The 20,954-nt window shown below is 42.8% G+C and overlaps 1 protein-coding gene across 1 annotated transcript in view; it reads left to right on the top strand.

Annotated features, from left to right (window-relative positions):
- TSPAN2 (tetraspanin 2) overlaps nt 1-20,954 on the top strand; it is a 69,824-nt gene that overhangs the window by 29,779 nt on the left and 19,091 nt on the right. Inside the window, exon 2 of the mRNA XM_082227454.1 lies at nt 1,285-1,387. Within this exon, the coding sequence (XP_082083580.1) occupies nt 1,285-1,387 (103 nt within the window). The remainder of the gene's footprint in view (nt 1-1,284; nt 1,388-20,954) is intronic.

Below are 20,954 nucleotides of genomic sequence, written 5' to 3'. Positions count from 1 at the left end.
TTTCTTTCTTTCTCTCTGTCTCCCTCTCGACTTTGTGATTGTTTGAGGACTTGAACTTCCATAGCAAAGAGATTGCCTTCCCTCCACACTGTATGTTTCGTTAGACATTTTCTCCCTCTTAAAGGAGCGATTGGCCAACTGACACCAAAACTCTGGATTGAAGGGAAGCCATCGCCTCCATAGTTAGGGAATTATTCTGAATTATTGTGGCCTGAAATAAATTATATTCTAGGGTTAGTATCTGCTTTTTAGAAAATGTGTTTGTGGGTCTGCCATTCTAGTGATAAATAGAGCAGTTAAGTGTTTGGTAACATCACTTAGTTCAAGATGAGGTGACTTAACTTTTGGTTCCTTGCCCAAGGAAAAAGAGCTTTTCTTGAAAGCAACATGAATGGGATATTTATAAAGCAACGGGCTGATTTAAATATTTTGGAAACAGCTTACAAGCATCATGCAGGGAGACAATCATCTCATGTTCCATGGCCAGAGAAAATGCAACTCCTCACTAAATGGATGTCAAAATATGAGTGCATGTAAAGGAACTGTCAGCTTATTTTCTATGTGTAGCCTAGGGGTGTGTACAAACATATATGCATGCAAATCAGAACTTACCACAATTCTTTCTTTGACATCTCATGCCTGGATTCCTGCTTCTAAGGTGGCACATTTAACAGGTACACTGGCCAACAACACTGATTTATTTGTCTGCCTTGCCCTTCCTGTGCCGTGCTTCAGCTGGGTTGTTCAATTTATTTATTTTTAAAGCACTGTGGATACATTTATTGAATTAAATGTACTTTCCCCTGTGTTGTTGTTTTTAAAAAAACCCAAAAAACAAATCATATAATCATTTTTACATGTTTGAATGCTGCTTTAGGAATAAGGAGGGAGTGGGCTAGTGATGTCACCAGTTTTTAACCAATCGGTATTGTGCACAGCCAGCTTCTGCCATAAACACACACAACTAGTTTCCCCTGAGTTCAGTTAATGAGAAAAGTTTAGATTCTAAATGAAAAAAAGCAAACAAACTAGAGAGGATTTCTGAGGTTATACATCAAAATGTCTGTATTCATCCTTGTTAGCACAGGAATGTTAATAGTTTTGGACAGAGACAAATGTGTGTAAATGCCAATAGCAATCTTTATACTGTAGTGTAGCATGTGAATTTGGACTCATCTGCTCTGGGAGTTTCCAAGGAGAAATAAGAAGTTGTTTGCAGATTTTCTGTGCTCACCAACCCTTCCTTTAGCTATTAACCTTTTGAATTTCGTTTTGCTTTTCCAGTTGGCAGGCTCAGCTGTCGTCGCATTTGGGCTATGGCTGCGGTTTGGAAACGTATTAAGAGATTTAGCGACTGACAAGACCTCTCCAGAATACATTTACATGGGTAAGTTCTGTGTAAATACTGACTGTGTAAAGATAGTTTTCTGCAACCTTCAGACCAAGAAACTGGGTACCTGAATGGCATATTCTTCCACAAAACACTAGTGGCACCCTCTGACATTTCTCTCTCTCTCTCTTTCTCTCTCTCCCCCCCCCCCTCCTCTTAGTGCACACATTTACATCCTGCTCTCGCTGAGCAGCAGTAGGAACAGAAGAGGGAAAGTCTGGGAAGGTTGGCTCTTTAGGGTTAAGAAACACACATCTGTGCAATGTCAAACACACAGCATAGTAGAAACAACGTTTACGATCACAGGGGTTTTCTATGCTAGCAATCCTTTGCTGGCAGATAAAAAATCCAAATTATATTACTGTAAGTACTACAACTTAGACAGTTTGCAAATGTTTGCTTCAAGCCCCGTGATGTTCACTGTGAAGGGACCCATGGTATTTCTCTTTTTTTTAAATGTATTTTTATTAAATATTTTCTTGATTTCATCTCGCCGCTGCCCCCCTCCCCACTACCACCTGAGGAATAGAGGGTGTAGCCTGAAGTGGAACACCAGTGCATGAGGAGAAGGGCTTCTTAACCCTTTCCCTTCACACAATATTTCAATTGAACCTCCCGCCCTGCCCCCCCCAGCTGCTTTTACCCCACAAAATAGAAAATATAGGGGCACTCAATGTGTTTTTTTATATGCCTATAGCTTTCTCTTAGGACAGGGTGCAGAACTTTTCTCTGCAAGGGCCACACTTCCTTTCAGCAATTTGTCAGGGGCCACACATCAGCGCTGGGTGGACCAGAAGCCAGTGATAGGAGGAGCCAAAGCTAAAAGTGGGCAGCCACCCACCTTCGCCACTCACTTCCTGCCATCTCCTTTTCTCTCCCATGCCCATCTGCCTGCCTGTCTAGTGGCCTGCTGAGGAACTGAGAGAGATCTCTCCCTTGCTAGAGATCCAGGCTCATTGCTGACAGGGGTTTTTTCACTTCTTCACTTTCCATTGCTCCTTACTTTGTCAGATTTCCCCTCCCATTTTCCCCACATGAAATTAGGCTGTGTCAAATTAGGTCCTCAGTTTCTTACCACATTTTAGGATTAGCCAAAGGTCAGACTCGGGAGGAAGGAACTATTATCTTTCTCCTCACCCTATTTGTAGCAGATGGTGACTATGGGCTTATCCCCACCTCTGTTCGACCCTCCATTTCCCCCAGGAAAACCCGTGCTTTAGTGCTGAATCGGAACAATGGCAATTTGGTTTTCTGCAGATTGCTGTTTGCTCCAGTTTAGCACCAAAGAGCTGGTTTTCTAGGGGGGAGAAGCAGCACAAAGGCAAAACCTCTCGGACCCATGCCTACAAAGCATGGGACAAGCAGAAAACCACTTGGGCCTCTGTTTTCTAGGATAAGCAGAAGTGTGGGGCAATTCCTAAATTGAGCTCTGTTTGATTGAGCCAAGTCTGAGATAGGGAGGACCTGTTGGAGTTTTAAAAACTTTTAAACAGTTGGTTAATTTTTCTATTTAAAACCCCCACAAATAACTTTAAGAAAAAGAATGTCCCTGCTGTGTTCAAGCCAATAAAAGATGGGCAGCTTTTTGAACAGAGCAGGAGGGGAAAGACAAGCTAGTAAACTGCCATTCAGTTTGCTAATTAGCATATCCACCCAATGGGTTGCCAAGGCAAGGGGAATCCATGCAGAGACCCCGTGTCTTACATTGTGGATATGACTGTGAAGTGATCCACATGAGTAACATCCAGAAAGCACAGTCACAATACGTGGGCTGTGCCAAAAAGGCATTTGAATCCAGTTATTTTAGGGTTTTTTCCATTTGATGTGGATCTTGTGACAAAATTTTATTGTTCACGCTTGTTTCATCCTTATCCAGTCCCACATGTGTAGGAAGGAAGGAAAGCACAAGCTTGCTTGCCTGGCTGGCTGTGTTAACTGTCAGGGCAAGAGAAATACTGGCAAAGCTGAACTTGTGACAAGGCTGAAGTATCACAGAGCCTCTGTTATGCCTCCTGAGGGCTGACATCTCTCCAGAGAGCTTTAAGTGTATCTCACAGAGTGAGGAGCTGGCCCAGAGCCCGGTGTTTCAAGCACAAAGAACCATCAGACCTGAAGAAGTACACAAGCCAGAATGTAGAGTGATTGGCACCCATTTTGTATCCCCTTGGGGATACAATTGTTCAGCAAGGTTTTAGTCAAAGGGGGAAATAAGAACTGGATTCATTAGAAAATCTTTCTTCATGGAACTGTTAATTCATCCAAGAATCAAAATGCCTTCCAAGCTGGACTGTTAATGCAGTCAACAGGAGAGGCCCTGCTTGTGGTTCCACTGGTGGTGGCGGTGAGGTTTGTTGCACATGACAGGGCATTCTTGGTGTTGGCACCTTACCTGTGAAATCAGGTTGTCCCCACTCTAGTTCAACAACACAATTTGAAAACTTGAATGACTGGTGTTGTTGACAGTATTATCTGCTGCTATTGTTATTGATGAGTATTTATTTGGTGTTTTGATGCATTGTTTTATGTTGTTAGCCACCCTGTGCTCTTGTTTTGGGAGTAAGTATGGGAAATAAAAATGACAATCTGAGAAATGCACAAATTAATGTAGGGCTCCTTTTCACCAGGTAGGGGGGAGGCGGGGCACATTGATGCACGGGGCACATTGATATACCAACAATATTTCAATATCGAGAAATGTTATTTGTGTCGTACCATCACTAAAACGTGTCTATACATGTGTGAGTACAACAGTTGCGACTGTGCCACCCGTTAGTCCGGCCCCCCACAAGGTCTGAGGGACAGTAGACCAGCCCCCTGCTGAAAACGTTTGCTGACCCCTGTGTTAGTACATCCCAAATCTGACCTCGATGTGTAAGCAGGGGGGGGGGGTGGAGAGAGCTGTGTTTCAAGTAACATTTGCTATGGGAATTTGAGGCAGACCATGTTCATTTGAACTAACCTTCAGATAATCCTAGAGGTTCTTATATTTGTCCTATGTCCCATGGATCTGTTAATGTAAACAAGTGGATCATTTCCTAGCTTTGCAGCTTGACAATACTGAGAAGCATATTGCAGTTTGAATAAAATTCCCTCCAGTTTCACAGGAGCTTGGCAGTAGCATTCAGTGTGGTACAGTGGATCAGTATTTTTGGTATGGTCAGATCTGGTTCGGCTCCTGCTGAAATTTTTGCTCAAAAATTATGGTGTATTAGAGGACAAGCAAAACAAGATTCATTTTCAATTATATGTCCATATATATATATATATATATATATATATATATATATATATATGCTTTCGTAGATTTTCACGGGTACAGGAATGCAGGTTTTGGTGTCTTCGGGTGTCTTCCCGTGTAAGAGTCGGGGTGTCTGTGCGACGTTTCGACGAGGTCTCACTCGTCATCTTCAGGCTGGTGCTTTCGGCTTCTTGTTACTGGAACAGAGCAGAGTCTGGTGTTTGAGTTCCTATAAATACTGTTGAGGGGTGTGGTGTATAGCCTCCAACGTTCTGGGCAGAGAGGAAGTTCCTAGATTAGTGTGCCTTTTCTTCTTTTGTTCCTTAATTACTTGAGGGATATCTTGGGTGATTTCATGAGTGATATTCTGAATACCACTGGGTGGGTCATTAAGTGTAGATTAGTTGCTAAAGCTTTCGTGTCTTGACCTCTTGAGCTTGTGAAGAGTTTTTCTGAGAAGATGGCTGTGCTGCATTTAGTTGTGCTCTGGCTTGGCTTCGTGTATAGGGGCGAGCTGTGGTTTTGTGCCTTGTGCCAGCCAGATCTGTGTAGGGATTGCAGGGGGGTGCAGCATCCGGAGGTGCCACTATAGTTTGGCTACTGGATGGAGTCTGTAATATGTCTGTGGAGAGGGTCTGGGTTTGGGTCTGGTGTGGTTGATTGGTGACGGCGTTCTGTGTGCCTCTGGTTCTGGTGTCGGTTTTTGTGGGGAGGGCTAATTTCCAGATGTCTGGCAGGCGGGACGTGTCGTCACGCTTGTTCATGTTGTGAGGGTGTTTCTCTATCTCGATGGCTTCCATGATTATTCTCTTGTGGTGATGTTCCATGTTAAAGAGCAATTTGGAATCTGCAAAATTAATTTCGTGTCCTGTTTCTTTCATGTGTTGGAAAAGAGAGGAAGTTTTTTCTTCTTTTTTGACGGCATTCTTGTGTTCTGCGATACGTGCATTTATTCGTCTGTTTGTTTGTCCAATGTACGTGGCTGGGCAGACTTTGCAGGGTATTTCATAGACCCCTTGGTTTTCCAGCTGGATTTTGTCTTTTGGGTTTCTGAGGATATTGGCTATTTTTTGGTTGGTGCAGAAGGCTGTTTTGATATTGTGTTTATGGAGGATTTTGCTGATTTTGTCTGTAGTGCCCTTGATATAAGGAAGGAGGGCCATGCCATTGTTTTCTTCTGTGTCTTGGTTTTTGGGGGGTGTTTCTTTTTGGATTAGCTTCGTAACCCTGTTTTTCTGGTATCCATTGGCGATTAACACATTTGAGAGATTCTGTAACTCAGTTGTCAAGTGGTCTTTGTCAGCCAGGCGTTTGGTTCTGGAGATGAGAGTCTTGGCTACGGAGTTTATTTGTGCAGGGTGGTGGTGTGATTGTGCATGTAAGTAGCGGTTGGTGTGTGTTTTTTTCCGGTAGATAGTGTGTCCTAGGGAGCCATCAGGTTTTTTGTAGATTAGGACGTCAAGAAAGGGGAGTTGGTTGTTGTCTTCTATTTCCATAGTGAATTGTATTTTGGGGTGTAGGCTGTTGAGATGTGTGAGGAAGCTATCTAGTTTTTCTTTCCCGTGTGGCCAAATTACAAAGGTGTCGTCAACATATCTGAGCCAAAGTTTGGGTTTGTGTTCTGACTTGTCTAAAGCATTGGTTTCAAAGTGTTCCATGTACAAATTTGCGATGACCGGTGAGAGGGGTGATCCCATAGGTGCTCCTTCTATCTGTTTGTATCTTTGTCCATTGTGAATGAAGTACGTGTTGGTTAGGCAGTGGTTGGTCAGGTCCAGGATGTATTTGGGGGGGTTGTATTTGTTTTGAATGGCTGTCAAGGCTTCATTAATGGCTTCATTAAAGGCTTCACACCACCACCCTGCACAAATAAACTCCGTAGCCAAGACTCTCATCTCCAGAACCAAACGCCTGGCTGACAAAGACCACTTGACAACTGAGTTACAGAATCTCTCAAATGTGTTAATCGCCAATGGATACCAGAAAAACAGGGTTACGAAGCTAATCCAAAAAGAAACACCCCCCAAAAACCAAGACACAGAAGAAAACAATGGCATGGCCCTCCTTCCTTATATCAAGGGCACTACAGACAAAATCAGCAAAATCCTCCATAAACACAATATCAAAACAGCCTTCTGCACCAACCAAAAAATAGCCAATATCCTCAGAAACCCAAAAGACAAAATCCAGCTGGAAAACCAAGGGGTCTATGAAATACCCTGCAAAGTCTGCCCAGCCACGTACATTGGACAAACAAACAGACGAATAAATGCACGTATCGCAGAACACAAGAATGCCGTCAAAAAAGAAGAAAAAACTTCCTCTCTTTTCCAACACATGAAAGAAACAGGACACGAAATTAATTTTGCAGATTCCAAATTGCTCTTTAACATGGAACATCACCACAAGAGAATAATCATGGAAGCCATCGAGATAGAGAAACACCCTCACAACATGAACAAGCGTGACGACACGTCCCGCCTGCCAGACATCTGGAAATTAGCCCTCCCCACAAAAACCGACACCAGAACCAGAGGCACACAGAACGCCGTCACCAATCAACCACACCAGACCCAAACCCAGACCCTCTCCACAGACATATTACAGACTCCATCCAGTAGCCAAACTATAGTGGCACCTCCGGATGCTGCACCCCCCTGCAATCCCTACACAGATCTGGCTGGCACAAGGCACAAAACCACAGCTCGCCCCTATACACGAAGCCAAGCCAGAGCACAACTAAATGCAGCACAGCCATCTTCTCAGAAAAACTCTTCACAAGCTCAAGAGGTCAAGACACGAAAGCTTTAGCAACTAATCTACACTTAATGACCCACCCAGTGGTATTCAGAATATCACTCATGAAATCACCCAAGATATCCCTCAAGTAATTAAGGAACAAAAGAAGAAAAGGCACACTAATCTAGGAACTTCCTCTCTGCCCAGAACGTTGGAGGCTATACACCACACCCCTCAACAGTATTTATAGGAACTCAAACACCAGACTCTGCTCTGTTCCAGTAACAAGAAGCCGAAAGCACCAGCCTGAAGATGACGAGTGAGACCTCGTCGAAACGTCGCACAGACACCCCGACTCTTACACGGGAAGACACCCGAAGACACCAAAACCTGCATATATATATATATATATATATATATATATATATATATATATATATATATATATATTTGCTTTCGTAGATTTTCACGGGTACAGGAATGTAGGTTTTGGTGTCTTCGGGTGTCTTCCCGTGTAAGAGTCGGGGTGTCTGGGCGACGTTTCGACGAGGTCTCACTCGTCATCTTCAGGCTGGTGCTTTCGGCTTCTTGTTATATATATATATGATTATAACAATTTTCAAATGCCTCCTGTGAAAAATGCTATTTGGAATTCTTAAGAACTTTTTAACTTTAACTGACAATGACATAAGATCTTGAGAACAATATCCTGATATTTATAAATAAAACATTTTTTTTTAATGTTACTAGCCCCCAACACCAATAATATCATTAATATATTTCCAGGGACTGTGAACAACACAACACAAATTCATATTTTGTATATGTGTATGTTTCATCTTCATTTCCATTCAGTATCTTTTCTTTGATACTTCATTGTTGTATGTTATCGAAATATATGCTGTTGCTTAAATAAATGGATATCAAAAGAAAAATAAGTAGGAAAAGATACCCAGGATTGGGGAAGTAAGAAACTTACTATTTTAAGTTTTATCCAATTGGAGGCCTTTAGGTCACAATGTTATCAAGTCGAATGCCCATGTTTCTCAGTTACTATTCCTTATTAAACTACTTTTTTTTCATGTCCCTCAGTCAGAGACTCTGGAGGTAGCTGAGGACATATTAAAACAATAAAGTGATAAAAATTTAAAACCGGATAAAAGCCACCCTAAATAATAAAAGAGATTTTTATTGCAGCAGTGGCAGTGAAAATCAGCAATAAAATCATATTCCATTAAACTTTAGAGAGGTTTTCAGCTGTCTCCCAAAAGCAGTAAGGGTGGGCACCTGACAAATTGAAATGGGTAGAGCATTCCCCAAGGGAGTGTTGCCAGTTCAATTTTGATAAGATTTCTCCGTAGGAAGAGGGAAAGAAAAAAAATTATACAATCTAAAGAGAAACCAGAGTACAGAAAGAGAGATAATCTTTTCAGAATTTCTGTTACTTTTGGTAGAATACCCATTCATGAAGGGTATAGAAGAGTCAGAGAAGTTAGAAAAAAGAAAGACATCTTCCCCTCCAGCAGGGGGGCCAACTTGAATAAAATATTGGGGGGGCAGGTAAGCCCCCACTGATATGCACACCATTTGAATGGCAATGCCCATTAACATGGGGGGAGGCCCCCTCAAGTATTGGAGGAACAAAAGGGACCTCCGCCCTTTCGAGTTGGCTCCTCTACCCCCCTCCCCTCAACCCATTTTTTGTTAGTCATGTTGTATTATTTATGTGTGTGCAATTTTGCAACAAGAAAATAAAGATATATTAAAAAACAAAGAATGACGTTTTGATTTATAGAGTGCCCAACTGCCTTTGTAAAGGACTCCGTAGGTAAACAAGTAGTCATGCCTCTCAGATGGGAAATGGTACTTCTCAAATGGGTCTGATATATTTAGTCAGGCACAGAGACAGTAATAGTGTGTCTTATGTGGTAGAGTATCTGCTTCCTGGTCAGATGCCCACACAGTAGAAGTTGCTCCCAGTAACAATCACCACACAGAAGCAGGGAAAGGTTGCAGAAGATAAGACTTAGCAAAACAGTTCTTGAAGTAGATATATACGGCTTGTAGGCTTTTGCAGCTACAGATTTATACAGAAGTACAAAGTATCTCCATCACTCTAAATACAGTGGTACCTTGGTTTGCATATGTTTTGGATTACAAACATGTCAAACCCAGAAGTATGTGTCGCGGTTTGCAACATTTTCTAGGATTACAACCCATTTTTTTTGGATTACGGACAAATTTTTTTAGAGGCCCCATTCGAGAAACTGCGCCTTGGGTTACAGCCTGTTTTGGTTTACAAACAGACCTCAGGAATGGATTATGGTTGTAAACCAAGGTACCACTGTAAGTTCAGCTATTCAATATGTAATACTGGACAAGTAACAATGACTATCGGTCAGATTAACCAGACTGACAGCACGGAGCTAACATGCATTAACCACAGATATAGTGAGGGCACTAGGCCGTCACCATAGCAACTGGGTTTGCTGAACTTGCACCTCCAATGAGCTCATCCATGGGATGATTTACGCTCATGGAGGAAATTGACCCCTTCTCATTTCCAGGGGTCTCATTCCAGCACTTTCCAGGTTTGACTCCTATACTCTCTAGGCAGGACTGGGAAACATTCTTTGAAATGCTGGAGAGTTCCTTCCAGTCAGTGTAGACTCATTGCTTTGACTCAGTATGAGACAGCTTCCTATGAACCTATGTTGTTAGATCACTATTTAATTGTGCTGTGGAAAATAATAAAAATTGGTTTGTAGGATGCTGTTCAATAGCACACCAACTGGTGGACATTTGGCACAAAAGCATCATTGCACATGTGAGCAACCTTGGGAACGTTTCTCTGTCAAAAACAATTATGTAAAATTACCCTTACAATTCCACAGGACAACTACAGCATTCGATGATGATGTTCCTAGATGCCCAGATAAGTGTGGCTGGCGCAAGGCCTTAAAGTAGATTAGATTAGTTTACAATTTAGATTAAAACTTTTGTGCTGGTTATTGATCCTGATCGCTGTTTCTAGAGTTGTCATGTTAACAGTGGGGCACCAACGACAGCTCCGTAACCCATGGGTGGATGAAACCCATGGGAAGGCCATCTACACTCGTGTTACCTCTGTGTGGCATTTGCCTCCTAGGATGGGTCATAAGGAAAGGGTTAAAATGGGTGTGATGTGATTGGCCAGTGAGAATGCAAGGGGGGAGTAAAAGTTAGAGTGGGAGGTTTTGAAAGTTGGTTGAGGTTTGGGGAGTTGAAGAAAGAAGAGGGAGGTTTAGGTGTGGGTTGGTAGAGTTGTATTGTGAGAGAGTGAGAGGAATTGTTAGGTGGAGTCAGATAGGTAGTTGGAATAATCAGTTTGGAGTTGTTAGGAACTAAGAATAAGAAACTGACAAGAGAAAAATTAACTGAAACCATAAGCTTGTTCCTGCATTTTAAAATAAACTTGATTATTTGTTTATGTTAACAACTGACTGGACTCCGTGTGTCCCCGTGAGAAGCGGGGTGGTGGCAGCGGAAAAAGCAATCGCAGTGGCGGCACAGGGTCAATAGACCATCAAACGTCCGGGGGCCCGGTGTGTGATCTCCACACTCTGTAACTTTGAACATGCTGTGGTGTCAAGGATGTTCCAGTAGTCTTGGGCACATTATGTAGGAAAGACAAAGGCTGTAAAAGTGGTTCACTGGATAAAAGTGCAAGCGGAGTGAAGAATCAGATGGAAGTAGCACACTTTCCTGGTAATAGTTTCTTCTTGTGTTCTAACCCTTTGCGTTGCGGCAATCGGAGCCATTCTCCTGGTTTAGGATTCAGCAGTACCTTTCACGAAGGCATGCTCCCCTGGAAGAGCTCTGTGTGGTGTTCTCAGGTCCATTAAAGCTGGCAGCTGCAGTTTTCCAGCATGAGAGGGTTTTGTGGTTTTGTATTTGTTCTCTTCGCCGGGGCAGCTGCTCAGGAGCCTGTCGGAAGAGAGGGATTCAGATAATCAATGTGACAGGGAGATGTAAATCTGTTCAGTTACATTAAATATCCCTCTTCCTCGCTTGTTTACGTTGGCAACCGTACAGATTTGGCTTTGGACAGCTAGGCGCCTCCAATGAGATCGGTCCAACAGCAGTGCTCCATTGCCTTCTTTGGGCATCCATCATCTGTGGGTGGGTGCTGGGCAACAGAAGAGACACTTGCTTCCAAAGTGCAAGTACCTTCTCTTTCCATTAAGAATACAGCAGAATGCTTTTGTGGGAGATTCTCTTTGCAGTGGTGCTGGCTTCCCTGAAACAAACCCGAGAAACTAAGCTCTAATCTGGGACTCAACCTCATGTGAGGTGTAGATTCTGGTTGTGGCCACCTTTTTGGATAAAAAGGAGCTGAAGTTGGAAGCACCTTTGCACAACTTTGCTCTCTGCAACGTGACTTTCAGTTCTTCCCCTTTGATCCAGGGATGGGGAACCTGCAGCCATCGTGGATTCCACCTCCCATCAGCCCCAGCCAGGATGGCCAATAGTCAGGGATGATGGGAGTTGTAGTCCAGCAGTGTCTGGAGGGACCATAAGTTTTCCACCCCTGCTTTAATCCAAAAGGGCAGACTTTCTCCAGCAAGAAAATGAGTCCTGTGTTTTCATGTTGAACCATGACGTTGCCTGGAATCAATATGCTTAAAACCTAAGCAGAAGTTTGTAAATTACAGTACGTGGTTAGTCAAGTCTCCTCCAGTTTTACCTAGAGAACCAGGGCTTGAAGCAGAGTCTGGAGCAACTTTAATTTCAACTGTACCACTATTTTCTCATTGCACACAGGAATTGATGTGTACTGAATTTGCTAATAGGGCCTATTTTATCAGGAACAATACAGCCTGATTTGCTCAGAAACTGGCTCTCACACGCTGACTGAATACTGAATGTTGAGATGTGCTATAAATGTGCATTGCAAAACTTTTGCGGGAAACACACATTTTACAGTCAGTATGGAAAGGGCTTGCCCGCTGTTACTATAGTAAAAAGCCTTCGTTCGTTTAATATAAGCAGGTTTAGCTATTTTCCTTGAAGGGCATGATGGGCAGCCCCTGTAAACTGGAGACTGAAAGGTTGGGTTATCCCAGGGAAGGGGGATGCTGCAAGAATCAGGCACGTGGGGTTTAAAATGTGAAGTTAGTTGCTGCTGCCGCTCAGATTGGTCTATCCAGTATTCACATGGCCATTTGGAACTCCTGACTGGATATCTCTCCTTCCTGTCTACAGCTTGTTTATGGAGGGATTTTCCTGGATCTGCAGTATTTTTGACTTTATAATCATTGGTAATTACAGTCCTGTACTTTCCACTGAGCTGGCTTGCGCCTGTCGTGCAGAATCCCGACTCTACCCACAAGCAGGCCTCCCCTGCCCTCTTGGAAGAATCCCTCCCCTGGCCTCCCTCTCAAAGCCAGGTCACTGCTCATCTTTTCCATCCACTGACTCTGTCCCCTCAGCAACAGGCAGGCAGCTGTGCTAACAGCTCCAGCGTGTGCCGTGGCACAAGGTGCAGGCCCCAGCCAGGTGGGCTGAAATTCCACATTGCTTTTGTGCTAAATATACAGCGCAGGAGTCAGGCTGGCAGGAAATGCATCTAAGCAGCACCATAGAAACCAAACTATTTGATCCCTGCAGAATCTATCCACCTGCCATCTGGGTATGAGACAAGATGTCAGCAAATATAAACAAACAGGCAGTGGTAAGGAGGGCAAGTAGCCAAAGACTGAACTGGTTATATATAGCCGTGGCTCTGGTGTTCGCATGCCTGTCTGCAGAAGTGCCAGCGCCTTTCCCATCTTTCATAACTTTCACGGCTGATCTAAACAGGGGCATACATAGAGTTGCTACCCATTCACAATTCTTGTAGGCTGTTCATGCTTCAGTAACAACGGAGACTCTCGTGATACTTTTGAAGACTTACAGAGTTATGCAGCAATCCTATATACACTTATCTGCAAATAAGTCCCTTTGAGCCTGCAGGATAGCTCCGTCAGTAGAGCGCAAGACCCTGAATCTCCTGGTCATGGGTTCAAAACCCGCTTTGGGCAAAAAGATTCCTGCACTGCAGTGGGTTGGACTAGTTGAGCCACATGGCCCCTTCCAACTGAACAGTTCTATGGTTCTATTCTTCTAAATATGATTGACTTCTGCATGAATGTGCACAGGATTGCACTGTGATCATGGTATAAAATTTTTACTTTTTTGTGGCCCACTGGTCAGCTGTATCATTTGGCAGGCCTGCACACACACATGCAGGTACAGACTGGTAGGGAGTGTAGAGAAGTCAAGCTGCCAGAAAATCAAGAAGCAGCCGTAGATCTTTCATGTTCCTGTGCACAGCCAAAATGTGTGCAAATGTAACAATAGCCACCCATTCGCTGCCATAGGAACTTTATTTAACATATTTGGAAAGAAACTCCCAATCCTGATGAAGTCCAGATTTAATAATATCAAACCTGCTGATAAACCCCCATAATTAAAAAATGCCACCTGATGTCATAGCTATGCTGGTGTACAATGAATAGCTGGACTGCCCATAAATTGCAAGGTTAAAAGGTGACAGCTCTAGGTTTACAGTGGAAGCTATTTGAGAAGAACAAGGGGGTTCTTATCCTGTTCATATAAGTGCTTGAATAGGTTATTTGAGTTATCTTGTTGCAACGCCATGCTTAGAAATGTTCTGCCCACTAGCATTCAGCAGAAGCCTGTTCTGCATGCCCCTGGTCATCCTCTGTCCCTTATCCTATTATAAATAAATGTGCCGTGTTGTTGTTGTTTAGTCATTTAGTCGTGTCCAACTCTTTGTGACCCCATAGACCAGAGCACGCCAGGCACTTCTGTCTTCCACTGCCTCCCACAGTTTGGTCAAACTCATGCTGGTAGCTTCAAGAACACTGTCCAACCATGTCATCCTCTGTCGTCCCCTTCTCCTTGTGCCCTTCATCTTTCCCAACATCAGGGTCTTTTCCAGGGAGTCTTCTCTTCTCATGAGGTGGCCAAAGTATTGGAGCCTCAGCTTCAGGATGTGTCCTTCCAGTGAGCACTCAGAGCTGATTTCCTTCAGAATGGATAGGTTTGATCTTCTTGCAGTCCATGGGACTCTCAAGAGTCTCCTCCAGCACCATAATTCAAAAGCATCAATACTTCGGCGATCAGCCTTCTTTATGGTCCAGCTCTCACTTCCATACATCACTACTGGGAAAACCATAGCTTTAACTATACAGATCTTTGTTGGCAAGGTGATGTCTCTGCTTTTTAAGATGCTGTCTAGGTTTGTCATTGCTTTTCTCCCAAGAAGCAGGCGTCTTTTAATTTCGTGGCTGCTGTCACCATCCGTAGGGTGTGCTTCATTGCCGAAATGAGAGAGGTGCCTGGAAGTCATGCCCATTTCTGTAGATTTTCTGCAGGTTAGAGAGAAGTAGCTGTGATTTATTTAGTGGTGAAGAAGGGAAGGGAAGATACTCTGCGCATACCCAGAAGCACCTCCTGTCTTATTATTGTTGCATGTGTTTCAGGGTCAAGCACTGGTATGTGAGTTCTGGTGTCTGCCGGTTACCTCATTGGTTCGTATAACTGATTTCCAATCTGTTCGGGAAATAGAGTAGCCCTGACGGTTACCTTTAACACACAAGAAGCAGGGCATGAAAAAGTGCTTAAAGGCAAAGGACAACTTGTGCAAGAAATAGCTTATATAGATGGGAAATCAGCAGAGAAGGGGCATTAGGTAATACAAAGTTGGGTAATGGGATAAACAGTGTCAAATCAGCTCCTAGCATTAATCAAACAAGTGCTGGATTTGAAGATGCTTTTGTTTCATTCAATGTGATTTTCAGCATGCACACAACAATTCTCCTTATCCAAGTGGCAGCCTGCACCTCCCCCCTGCTAAATTAGGATTTTCCCAGTCTCTGAATAATCTGAAGAGGAAAGAAAACCCAATATTAAATTGCATATTGGACACATTGTGTGGCCAGATTTTTTCACATATGTTGTAACATTTCGCTGGGTGCCATTTATCATCATGCCCCCTACTTCCATTTTGCATGTTTATGGTATTTATTTATTTATTTATTTTAAAGACTCTTTTATGCAGAACTGCTCTTTTATCAAACAGCTGCATTAAAAATTAAAATAAAATTTGCCCTTGCAGGTGCATGAGGTGGGGAAGGAAAATGGGAGGAAAGGAAGCAGCAGCCTTTCATGTGAGTGACTCCAAATCCTTGCCTGGCTTAGAGCAACACACACATACTTTAATTATTATGTTTGACCGCTCTTTTGTGCAAATAATGAAAAACTTGTAATAAAAAAATATAAAAGGTGCCTACACGCAGTAAATTGACGTCAGGTTTCCTGGCTTGGAGTGGCACACACATGTTTAAAAATTACTTTTGATCGCTCTTTTGTGCAAAACTGGTCGATTGAAATCTTGTATTTCAAAAATAAAAGAATTTTCTGTGCCTACAATGGAACTCAAGTTTCCAGGACTTATGGTGGGCAAAAAAGCACTAATTGAAGGGAGGGGTACCAAATACATCCCGTCAAGCCCTGCTCACTTGTGTAGCCAGGAAACATTGAGACAGATTTTTGGAGGTCCTGTTTAGAGGAAGGCACACATATAGAAATCATGATCTACATACACTTTAACACCCTAGTTAATGTGCAGATTTCCAATGGATGCCAGATTCCACCTCTGGTTCTCTTTCTACCTCTTTTTGCTTAACTTTTCTCTCTCTCTCTCTCCAGTATATCATACAAGACATCTGGCAATATCCTCTCTTTCATAAATATCCTTTCTCAGTACATGAGACTTGTGGTATAATAATAATAATAATAATAATAATAATAATAATAATTAAAAAAAATGTCTGCTCAGAAGTAAGCCCCAATGAGTTTAGTAGGACATAACCCCAAGTGGTGTGCTTTGTTATAAGGAGGATGTGATAGCTATAACTGAGGCAAAGAGATCCATCAGTGTAGCAGAGGGATGGGGCAAATAGCCCTGGCTGGCAGTTCAATGGATGGGTTTGGTGTTCTCCTTATTTTGGCAATGGTAGGAGTCATTGAAATGAAAGTTCTAGGCCCATGATCCAGTGTTTCCAGTCTACCTAAACATTCAGTGTCACTGGCACCTAGAGTACTTCCATTAAACCTGGATTGCTGGAGGCGTGGAGAGAGAAGGAACGTTTCTGGTCAAGGAGAAGGGGGAAGGCACTATACATAAATCTGAGACCCACTCTAATAAATTCAATACTTTCTGCTGTAACTGAAATATAGGGAGCATAAGTGGTTTATCCTCACAATTTTTCTAACCTCCCTTCCCTCTTTGTATAGGCCAGGCTTCCTCAACCTTGGTCCTCCAGATGTTTATGGCCTACAACTCCCATGTTCCCTAGCTAGCAGGACCAGTGGTCAGGGATGGTGGGAATTGTAGTCTCAAAAACATCTGGAGGACCGAGGTTGAGGAAGCCTGGTGTAGGCTACTCATTTAATGTAGCAGGAACACTCCTGCTGAGCTTTCTTCCCTTATCATTTGTGGGTGCTGAATTTGCTGTGGCCAGAACATCTGTGAGTGGCGAGCCTGTTGTTTGTTTCAGAGAAGCCCTAATGAGACAGCTTCTGCTTTTCAAGGTATGAAGTCATGTCTGCCCTGGAAGGATACAAGGAGGTTTCCTCCATAGGGTTAGCACAGCACAGTTGCAGAAAGAGCAGGTTGCATCTTGCTCCCTGGTGTCCAGTCCTGCTGCAGCTCTGCCTCGCTGTCCATTTAAGCACTGCTTGTTGAACGCACCTGCTCAAATCCTGTCCTTGCAAACAGCAAGAGCTGAATAAAAACTGATGCCCAAGCCAGAAAGAAAGCCAGAACTGATTATTATATAATGCGCACAATTCACTACAAATAGAAAATGTGGGTCGGGAGAAGGGGGAACGTGCTGCATGATGTGCCACATCAGTTCTAGGATAGAAATAGGCAGGGAGTGAGAAATCACTGCCATGCTAAATACTGTTTTAATAAAAAAAGAGGTTGGTGAAGGTAGAACATTGCCAACATGGTTAATAGCCATCGATAATCCTGCCCTCCATGAATTTGTCTTATTCTATTTGAAAGCCATCCAAGTTGGTGGCCATCACTTCTTCCTGTGGCAGTGAGTTCCACTGTTTAACTATTCACTGTGTGAAGAAGTATTTCCTCTTATCTGTCCTGAATCTTCCAACATTCAGCCTCACTGGGTGTCCACACGCCTGATGTTATGAGAGAGGGAGAAATTTTTCTCTTTCTTGACTTTCTTTGCACCCTGCATAATTTTATAAACTTCTATCATGTCGCTTCTTACTTGCCTTTGCTCTAAGCTAAAAAGTTCCAAATACTTTTTTTAAAAATGTCAGATGAGAAAAACATAATCATGGAACATGTAGCTTGACAGAAAAATCCTTCCCTATCCTATAAGACCATTTTGTTTTGGAAAGCTGTCATATGAAGACATACACTAAGATTGCCTAATGATAATGATTTGTGAGACTGCTCCTCAGCCTCAGTTTCCCCCCTGTCTGCCAGATATGAATAACTCTCAATTCTAAGGTTGTTTGGGGGACTGAAAACCCCACAAAGTATCAAAATGCTTCTGTATAGCACATTTAATGTACCACGATCAATATTCAGGCGGATTTTTGAGCAAAGGGTCATTGCTGCAGAAGGTATGAGATTTGTGCCTAGTTTCTTGTGTCAGTAACTTTGCACCTGTGTAATGTGATCTGCAGTGCAGGAGGTGATAATGGACTAAATTCAAATCTGCCTCTGTGCCTCAGCGTCAGCTTCCATTACTTGTTTTGCACCTGCTTTCAGGAATTCCCCCGTGGAATTTACAGGCAAGCGGCACTAAAGGGATGGGCCACTCTGTTGTTTTAGCATTAAGAGCCAGCTGCCTTAGATTTCTGTAGGGAATTGCACAGCTCCAGTAGACAAGTATTTCACATAAACAGAAGCAGCAGCTGAGAATATGGGAATAGCCTGAAATGGGGAGTGTGGGCCATTGGTCAGGACATGGCTTCAGTTTCATACATTATCTGGGTTTTGATGAGGTTGTCCACACTATAGCCAGTACAAAGCTCCGATTTGTCTTATGCAGTGATTATGAAGTCTCCCATAGTCCTTGAAGTTTTATTCTCTTTTTAGTGTTCTGTTGGGAGCCGCCCAGAGTGTCTGGGGAAACCCAGCCAGAAGGGCGGGGTATAAATAATAAAATTATTATTATTATTATTATTATTATTATTATTATTATTACTCACCAAAGCCTAAGCTAATGCTGTTTTTACATGTACAATGGCTATTCCATACAAAAAGGGGTTTCCAGTTCCAACTGTTCCCTGTGTCTTTGTTGATGATTTTTTCTATTATAGGGTTAGTAATTGGTATGCTTATTACACCGCAGTTTTTATATCTCTATCAAATTACATTTTAATTTGAGCAAAACAGAACACTAATTATTACCACCGCTAAAGAACAAAAACATGTACGTAAAAGCCAAAAGGCAAGTGTGCTTGTGTGTTGGAGGGTTGGCGAGTTGTTGTTGTTTTAGATATTAAAAACATTTTGGCAAGAGTTTGTCACTTTCCTTGGCACATAAAACCCATGAAGAAATGTGTGCATGTTATGCCAAAATTATAAAAGTAATGAGTGGTTGTAAAACACATAAATACGCACAAACCGGGTGGAAAATAGGTTTGCCCCATCTGCAGTAACTTGGGAAGAACAATACAATTGTGGTGGGAGAGAGAGAATCTTTGGTGGTATAACCAGTGCTTTTTTCTGGGGGGACGCATACCCCAAATATTTTGTGAATCTAAGTTTGGCCTCATTGAGGAGCAGTATTTCAATATGAGTAGGAAACTTAGAGTACCCCTAAACATATTTTTTTTTTAAGCACTGGGTATAACCACTATACAGTGGTACCTCGAGTTACAAACACCTCAGTTTACAAACTCCGCTAACCTGGAAGAGTTACCTCGAGTTGAGAACTTTGCTGCAGGATGAGAACAGAAATCGTGTGCTGGCAGCAACAAAAGCACACCTCTTGTTAAGAACAGTTTCAGGTTAAGAACGGACCTCCAGAATGAATTAAGTTCGTAACTAGAGGTACCACTGTAGTCGGTAAGTTAGCTCCAGGGCTGGCATGCTTGTCCCGATCCTGGGATCTTTCAGAAGAACAGGAGGAATTTGAGTCCGTACCTCTTCTGCTATGCCCCTCCCAGCACCCTCTTTTAACCCTCTCCTGTTTCAAAGCCCTAACTAGGGATGGGCAATGGTGGTAGTCCTTTCTGCAGTGGCTAGGAGGTGGCTTCTGGTAGCACACCTCCCTCTTCACCCACTGGGAGGGGATCCATAAAATCCTAGGCCCCTGGTACACTCCCCCAGGGACTATAGGATTGTGCCCTGAAAAAGTTTCATAAAATAAATTTATTTTTCAAGAAAAAGAGAACATATGTTAGATAACAAAACCAAGTTGTTTCAGTGCTAGATCTTTATAATATGTATTCCAATACATGTTAATAAATGCATTTCATTTGCCTGCCTGTGCTAAATCTCCCCCCGTATGATTTTTGTTACTTTCTATTCCAGCATTGTCAATAGTTCCCTCCCCCTTAATGACTCAGAAATAGATGCACAAGAGTCCATTTTCCTGTATTTAGTCCAGACAGATTTTGTGGCCGCTAACAGCATTTTCTCTCCATTACATTTAACAGGATTCAAGGCACCAAATTTACTACATGGCAAAACAAACAAAAAAACAAGTAGTCATTTAAAAGATAGACACTCAGTATTGCTGAGCTTTTACACCCACAGTGACTAACTCCAAGCTCATGAGCCTGAACCGGCCCGCAGGCAAATGCTACTGAATCTGACACCATAAGTTTTGGCAGCAGTAGTAGAAAGAGGGATGGAGGCAATAGACACAGAATTGAGTGGAGTCCAACGCTTTGCTGGGAATACGAATGGCCCCTTCCCCAGCCATCGTGTTCATTATTAGCTGAAAGGAGAGGGGATAACCCTCCTTCCTTGACTGAACAGTGTGGAGCAGGTGAGGTGAGGGCCTGGCTGTTTCTGTGTGCCCTGAGTGTGAATGTGTGTAAGGGAGAGTGTACGATTCGGGGGAGCACACCCATTTTTGGTCACATCCAACATGGGCTGAAGGGGCCACCACCACCAAACACACCCCAGCATTGGCCAAGGTTGAATGTGGCCTTTGGCCAAAACAGGCGAGCTATCCCTGTTTTCCACAGTTCCATCATGGATGAAAGAAATCAGTCCCAGCATCCTGACGTGTTTAATATTAAAAAATGATAGTATGGTGTACCCTCTTAATGTTTTGCTATGGTCAGAGACCATCAAGCAGCTCTTAACTCTGAGCTACTCATTTGTATTACTATGTCTCGGGGATACCAGGGCTTGTTCTTTTATCCATTTTCATTTTCTTTTCTTTTTAAATAATATTTATTAAGTTTTCCAATTTAACAATCCAATAAAAGCCACATTAAAAACATTCCAAATTATAAAATAATCAAACAGTCCAAATATTA

This window comes from Podarcis vaucheri, assembly GCF_965113315.1.
Source record: "Podarcis vaucheri genome assembly, chromosome: 6".
Taxonomy (NCBI): Eukaryota; Metazoa; Chordata; class Lepidosauria; order Squamata; family Lacertidae; genus Podarcis; species Podarcis vaucheri.
Note: the sequence above shows the minus strand (reverse complement) of the source record. Positions and strands in the feature narration are given on the sequence as shown.